General features: G+C 43.5%; 1 protein-coding gene across 1 annotated transcript; it reads left to right on the top strand.

The window, feature by feature from the left end:
• Positions 1-1,462: 1,462 nt before the first annotated feature.
• On the top strand, positions 1,463-7,709 carry tbx16 (T-box transcription factor 16). The gene is made up of 9 exons (XM_036578002.1): positions 1,463-2,643; positions 2,781-2,937; positions 3,139-3,241; positions 3,775-3,939; positions 4,918-5,064; positions 5,166-5,236; positions 5,329-5,414; positions 5,526-5,739; positions 6,669-7,709. The coding sequence occupies exons 1-9, from the start codon at positions 2,628-2,630 to the stop codon at positions 7,135-7,137; spliced, it is 1,428 nt and encodes a 475-aa protein (XP_036433895.1). The 5' UTR covers positions 1,463-2,627; the 3' UTR covers positions 7,138-7,709.

Here is a 7,709-nt window from a genome sequence, read left to right as displayed (position 1 = left end):
CATGTCCTCGGGTTTGTTCCGGCTCAGTATACTGCTGGATCCTTGGCCTAGATCTGGCCCAAACACTGTAAAGCAAGTAGAACTAATGGATCTGGCCCAAATCTGGCTTAAATCTGACCCACCTACACGGTTGGTCCACAACATTCACACCAGAATTGGCCCACAAATATTTACACAAGGCAAAACCCTATGAAGCTGTACAAGATCTGACCCAACTCTGGCCCTCATGCCTAACATCTGCCCAGTTGTCAACCAACACTTGCGCAGGAAAGCTCAGCCCAAATCGCCCCAAAACTGTCTGCTATCTGGGAAGCTAAGGAGACCGGTGTGCCTCTATTCCCTCTGAGCTAGCATCTAGCATGTGAAAGATGTTTGCTAACACTCTAACAGTGCTTGAACCTGGTGTGGACATACAGAGTGGACTGTGGATTGAGACTGCCAGCTCAAACATCAGTCATATTGAGTCATTTTAATATTTTTAATCATAACTAAACACCAGTGTAATAAAAAAAATAAACAGAACTTAGCAACTTAGCAACTATCTACACTCTTAAATATGGTTCTTCAAGGGTTCTTTAGTAAAGGGGATGGTTCTGGGGATGGTGAGTTCTATGTAGAACCATTCCATGCTTAAATAGTTCTTTGCATGGTGAAATGGTTCTTCAGACTGATAGAGAATGTTGTACATGGTTCTATATACAACAATAGCAACAATAGCTGAACCCTTTTTGTTGTTGTATAGAACCACAACACATTCTCCATCAATCTGAAGAACAATTTCACGGCGCAAAGAACCATTTAAGCATGAAATGATTCTACGTAGAACTCATGGTTCTGAATACAACCATTCTCTTTACTAAAGAACCCAAGAAGAACCATCTTTTTAAACAATGTACCACATTTGGTAATATTTCACCAGTAAACATTTCCGAACATGTCTCCAATGAGTCTCCAGACTCCAGACTGGCACCAATGCTTATTTCCTCATTTGCGAATACAGCAAGTCAAGCACTCACTTTGGCTTGCTTTCAGTCACAAATGAATATCAATAGTTAGCAATGTCCTCCGAAGATTATTCACGCAGATAAAAACCACTCTGCCTGTTTGTGTGTTTGTTCTCTGTACCTGGAGATCAATTGTGCTAACAGGCTGTGAAGTGCTGGGCCATACAGTCAAATTCTGCCCTCCCATCCATTTCCTCCCACTTTTCTGTGCGTCTTTTCTCTCATGTTCTTCTCATTCAGTGTCGTCCATCTCTAATTCTCTATTTTTTCATCTACTCTTCGTAATGTACTCTCTCGCTCTTTCTCTCTCTCATGAATAGAAAGCTGAAAGCTTAAACCAGGAGGACTGTGGTCCAGCTCCTAATGAGATTAAGCACTGAAGCATTGTCACGTCTAGACAGGGTGAATACACAACACTCCAAGCCACCCCACACCCCCCCCCTCCTGAGACAGTTTATGTCCCTCAGGTAAGCTCACCTGCATCTTTGCCCCAGGGCCTGCTTTCTGTTCTAACTCAATAAGTGCTTTATGTGGTCCTCACCTTCCGTCGCTCTAATGGTGGTGATTTTCAGTCCAGATTCAGTTAAAGGTTCACTGATGGCCCTAATGCATCTTCTCATATAAATTAACAGGGAATAAACCCTTCAAAAAGGACAGAGTGGTAAATGTGGGCTTGATTATAAATCCGTGTAATGGTCAGCACTTGGCCAGTGATTTAAAATGAAAATGGGTTTTTTTAGATGTTGTGAAAGAAATGAATGCTAATTTTGGGTTGATTCTAAAAGACAGATTTACAGCAGTTGTTAGGTAATTTGGTGGAAGGATGGCTCTCTTGGCACACAAATATAGCACACGATGCTTATTTCTTTGAATGATTCTCTACAAATACTAACGTCCATTGACTTGTATATTATTAGTATTGTGTATCATCAATTTGCACTAAGAAAAGGCTTCTTTAGCTCTTCACCGCAAAGCAACACTTCTCAGGAGCCTCTGCTTGTTGCTCCAGTGAGAATTAGCGGATAAGTCTGTGTGAATTAGCCAACGTTCCCCCGAATGTGTTCGATTTTGTTTGGGGCAATGTGTAAATATGCCATTTAGGCCTAGGCTCTCGTACGCTCTCCCTCACATTAGCTGGCCGTATTAAGGTGCTTGCGCTGTTGACTCAGCCTGCGGCGAGCTCGAGGGAAGCCTGTGCGTATTTGTTTAAAAGTCTTTTAGCAGTTCATAAAGACAGCCTTCCTCCGCTGGTCCCCTTCCTGTTGGGACTCTGTCAAGGCTTTGCTAAGTCTCTTTGATTTCCCCCATCCTCCAATCACATCATGACATTGACTCATCACTGGGCCACTTCAAAGGGTGCGAATAGGGGCCCAAGCCCCGCCCACTCTCAGGGACCCCTTAAAGCCACGGGCCGTCCTCGCTGTTCCTCAGAAAGCTGACCGGCATCACTCTTCCTCCACTTCTTTGGACTTAAGCCATCAGCACTTGGATCTAACTGGAGCTTTCAGAGGAACCTCATGGAGAGTTTGCTGTTGTGACTGAACACACCTGGAGGAGACGCTACTCGTTCTGACCTTTTCACAAGTCTGTGGCAGCAAGAAAAGCTTGCAAGGGATTTGAGCAATGCAAGCCATTAGAGGTGAGTGTGGAGCTCTTTGGTTTGTTGGGCATATTTAAAGCTAAATACTCCTAGAAGTGACAGTTAGCATCTTGCACTGTATCTCCATAAGAGGTCTCAAATCTTTGTCCTTCTTCTACTGGTTCTCCTTTGCTTAGACCTCAAGCACAACTTCAGCATCCCACCTCCATCTGCAATGGCTGGAGCTGCTGACTCCTATCTCCAAGGCAACATCAGGATGACCCTGGAGGACCCTGAGCTGTGGAAGTCCTTCCATGAGATTGGCACTGAGATGATCATCACCAAACCTGGCAGGTAAGAAAGCCAAAAAGACAACTGTCCATTTTAGCTAGCCTATTGTAGTGATGTACTGACCAGCCAATCTTAATCATTTAGCGTTTGTAGACGGAGCTTCTTTTAACTAATACGTTTAAGTCTATTTGGCCAGTGAAGTAAAAAAGTGACCAGAAGTAAATGCCAGTGTCTGAAAGTACATGCTTTGTGTCCATATTACAGGCGAATGTTCCCGCATTGTAAGATCAACATTTCTGGACTTGTGCCGTATGCAAAGTACATCTTGCTGGTGGACATGGTGCCTGAAGATGCCTTCAGATACAAGGTGAGAATCAGCTCAGTTTGAAGCCTGTATGTTACAGAATTTGGTGGCAGTGATCTCTTATGGTTGATGCATACTGGAATTACAGTGACCAAACAGTCCCCCAGTGCGGTGGCTAATTGCTCATAATTATTGGTCCTCAGTGCCAAAAATATCAGTATGCTAAAAATGGACAGTCAGGAAATGGTCAGAGGGCAAACTGGTGATTTCAGATCAAATGCAAACGACTGGAGCTTTGGAACAGTTGGTGTGTGTCTGTGTGTGTCCAGAGACTTCTCACCACTGATTACACTACCCAGCTCACACACTCCACTTCAAAGAGCCCCAAACTCTTCCTGTTTTTACAGGACCCACTGGGGGGTCCCGCTCCAAGATCACCCTCTTCCCCCCCACCCCCTGTCCTTCTGTCACTGACAGAGGTGGTGAATCTTCTTGTCCTTGACAGTCACCTCTGTTACCCATCAACTACACCACTTTATCACATTTCAGTACAATGATTGGTGAAGTTAACCTGCTTTTTCACTCCTTCTCCACAGTGGAATAAGGATAAGTGGGAGGTGGCTGGAAAGGCGGAGCCTCAGCCCCCGTACAGGACGTACCTGCACCCGGACTCCCCCGCGCCGGGCAGCCACTGGATGAAGCAGCCCGTCTCCTTCCTCAAACTCAAACTCACCAACAACGCCCTCGACCAGCACGGACATGTAAGTGCTTCCTTTTTAATGGGTTCTAGATTCATCTAAGACGTGTTTGAGTTCAGTGAAAGCCTATAAGAGGTTTAGGCTTTTAGTTGACACCAGGTGATGAATTAAAGATAATCAATCTAGCAATAAAATGAATGAAGCAGAAACTAGTGTTGAACAATTTGGAGAAAATATTGGGATTTTTCTAATAATGCGACTGCGATTATTTACTATAAATTAAAGTTCAAGTTTGCCTAGAAGACCAGAATATCCCCTTTTTCTGGCTTGAGGCTTGACCCCTGAATGTAGTGTGCTTGACAGCCAGTAAATTGTGGTTGTGATATCACAACACATGAAGATTTGCTTGCTTCTGATTGGTCTAGCTCTGTGTTATTGGCTTAAATAAATCTTAAGAAAACATTTTTAATCATGCAGGCTATAACTTAAAAAATTGCAGCTATTGCGATTTAAAAATTGCACTCTTTCACTAAAAAATTGCGATTTCACCATAAAAATGATCTTTCAGCTGTAGGGTAAAACCATAATGCACTCCGTGATATATTCCGAGTGAATTCCGAGCAGTATCAGGGAGGATCTCAGATTTTTTTCCAGCCTTTTAGTGCATGTAATCAAACTCAAAATACAATTTTAAGGCAGGCAAAAGTAATTCGTTTTGATGGAAGATTGCAAGAATTTTGTATTTTCAATGATATATGATGATTTTTTGCTTAATATTACCAGGAATATGAACTAACAAGGTAAAAAGTTTGTTTGATCTGAGGCTGTAATCTCAGACAGGTTTCTGACACTGAATGACCTTCTGTTATCTATAAAAATGGACCAAATATGTGTCAAAAAGCACAGTTATGTACATAAACTAGATTAGCCTAACTCAAGCAAACATGTCTTGGTTTAGGATCTATATTTAGGATAAGGGGAAAAACGCCATACTGACCCTTTTAATGTTCACTATCTGACTGTTTTTCCTCTGTGCTGTAGATCATCCTGCACTCTATGCATCGCTACCATCCGCGCTTCCACATCGTTCAGGCCGATGACCTGTACAGCGTTCGCTGGAGCGTCTTCCAAACCTTCACCTTCCCAGAGACCTCCTTCACTGCCGTCACTGCCTACCAGAACACTAAGGTGTGTGTATCTCCTACACGTACACAGACGCAGTAGTGATGCTTACAGGCCACACCATTCTGTTTTCTCATGTGACTAAAGTGATTACTGTCCTTTTACAGATAACCAAGCTGAAGATTGATAACAACCCCTTCGCCAAGGGATTCAGAGATGAGGGCACAAACTCCAAGAGGTAAGACCACATCAGTGCTATTGACATCTAGTCTGTTCCTCTTTCCATTCTGTCATGGCATCAACTGATTTTCTCCTTCTTTCTCCACTTAGACGTGCTAACAGAGGTTCAGATCCTGAGAGGCTGGCCAAGAGGCTCAACTCCATGGTTAAAGATGCAGATCAAGACAGCCCACCAGGTACACACCAAGCTCTCAACACACTGATTAGCATACCCGTCCTTATACATAAGCTCATTTGATGGGTTGCCATGGTGTGGAAAAATAAACAGGATCTTTTATCTCTTTTAGGCATGTGCCGCTCCTCCTACGAAGGTCTGGACGATGGGAGAGCAGCTTCTAAGGAGCTGGAGGATGTGAAAGAGGAGCGCTATTCTCCATGGGGAGGTGCGTCTGACCGGGAGAACCAAGGACTTGGCAGAGAATCACCGCTGGGCTCTGATGCTCGAGACATGTACAACACTGAACAGCTTGTGCCAGGACACAGCACGTACCAGCCTTACAGGTACATACTGACCTTAGAGAAACTCCCTCACAAAGCAGTGTTAGTGAGGTCTAGTGATACATAGCACTGATACAAAAAGCATTAAAACGTTCAATGTCGTCAATATATGAAAAAACGCGTTGTTTGCTTATAAAAAAAGTGCCCTTTAATGTTCTGTAGGGATCAAATCTAGAACTATATATGCAGCCATTATGACAGATTGCAATACACTACAGGAAGCTTTGGCAAAGTCCATATGTCTAATATTTCTCATTGTAAGAATATCATTGTTATTTATTTCTAGACATTTTTACTTGTTTAAGTAAAAAAAAATCTAGTGAAATTTTGCTTGTTTAAAGAAATAATGTGTTTCTGCCAATAGAATAAGACAATTTGACTAGATAAAACAACCTAAAACACGTAAAAAATGTCTGTATAGAAGTTAAATAATCAACGTTTTACAACAACCTCAAAATGAGAAATAGTAGATATATCGAGTAGATGTAAGATGATTTCACTTGCCAGGACTTTTTTTTCTGTGCTTCCCAGATGAGGATTAAGCCTAGTATTAGTGAATCGCCATTGGAAGTTCTTTTTCGTCTAGACTCTGTTTAATGTGGGTCAGAGAAACTGCCCCATAATGTTTAATGGGCCATCAAAGAAGAAAGCCCTTGATGCGTCACATCACTATCGCCAATTTACACTTTGAATATTTCAGTATTTCTTTTTTCATTCATTTATTAGCTCTAGCTCTGTAGCTCTGACTAGTTGGATTGATTGCTATTCCAAGAAGAAATTAACATGAATACATTGAAATATCACGTTTCCAACAATGCAAATATTCAATTGTTAAAAATTCCTGGGTAATTCCTGAATCAAACTGCCTGCTGTGCTTAGCCCAAACTATCATTTTCATCAGTGTCAATAATTAATTCTCGATCTTTCCTCAGGTTTCATGAATACGGCAAGTCCCCCTCTCCGTCCTCGTCCAGCCTGGGCAGCAGCGGCAGCGCCGGACGCTCCAGTTTCGAGTCCCGAGTGCCTGACGTGGCTACCGTCCCGGACCATGACAGCAAGCCCTCAGCCCACGACTCAGGCCTTCCCCACTGCCCTCCTCACACGTCGGCCACGTCTCAGGACTACACGGGCGTCCTGAACATGGCCGTGGCTCAGGCCAAGCCGACCATGCTGGGACACCCTCTGTACGCCCCATACGGCTCAGAGCAGGCCCTAGGCCAGTGGGCCAGCGGGACTGGGTCTTCTCAGTACCCCCCGCCACCACCACCCCCACCCCACCATCACCCCCACCACCACCACCTGGCCACGGACTACAGCGCTCAGGCCGTCCATCACGGCTATCACCACAGCAACGTAGGTGACTGGAGCCAATATCCACTCTTCTCCTATTCCTGCTGGTGAGGATGAGGGAACAAGACATGGACACAGATGGACAAACCGACTCTCTCTTAGTCCCTCTTTCAGTCGCAAGCTCAGAAATGAGGTGCGGTGGCCATGTGGGACCAGAAAAGGCCAGATGGTTTTGGTGACTTTGAAATTGGCCATCATCTGGAGCCGTTTAAGGAGACCAAATTAACGTTCTAGCTTTGAGTCGATTCATTTTGTTCTTGGAGTGGTGTTAGCATGATGGAGAAATGGTCCAAAACAGATGCCTGTTCAGCTTTGTCTTATCAGCTTCATGAGTATTGCTGCTAACTGAGAAGCCCCGAAAAAGACTTGTCTTTCTTCTGAAAGGACTGAAATATGATGCTTATTTATTAATGAATGGTTTTGCTGTTTAACATTATTGTTATGGAGATGCTTTATTCTGATGGCCTGCTGTAGATGCTGTAGATGCTGTAGATGCTTAACCCTAAAACGTAACACTTACTATAAACCTCAACCTAAACGGACCATCAGAATAAAGTGTAACCATTATTTTTGTAAAAAGAAGAAAAGAGATGTGTGCTGTAAAATGCCTGTGTACAAACTGC

Source organism: Colossoma macropomum, unplaced genomic scaffold, assembly GCF_904425465.1.
Source record: "Colossoma macropomum unplaced genomic scaffold, Colossoma_macropomum, whole genome shotgun sequence".
In the NCBI taxonomy this organism is placed as follows: Eukaryota; Metazoa; Chordata; class Actinopteri; order Characiformes; family Serrasalmidae; genus Colossoma; species Colossoma macropomum.
This window is presented reverse-complemented; position numbering and strand designations above follow the sequence as displayed.

Excerpts from the sequence above, each read along its gene's own strand:
- tbx16 (XM_036578002.1), top strand. Across the intron at positions 5,415-5,525 it reads AGATCAAGACAGCCCACCAG|GCATGTGCCGCTCCTCCTAC; the intron begins GTACACACCAAG and ends TATCTCTTTTAG. Across the intron at positions 5,740-6,668 it reads AGCACGTACCAGCCTTACAG|GTTTCATGAATACGGCAAGT; the intron begins GTACATACTGAC and ends ATCTTTCCTCAG.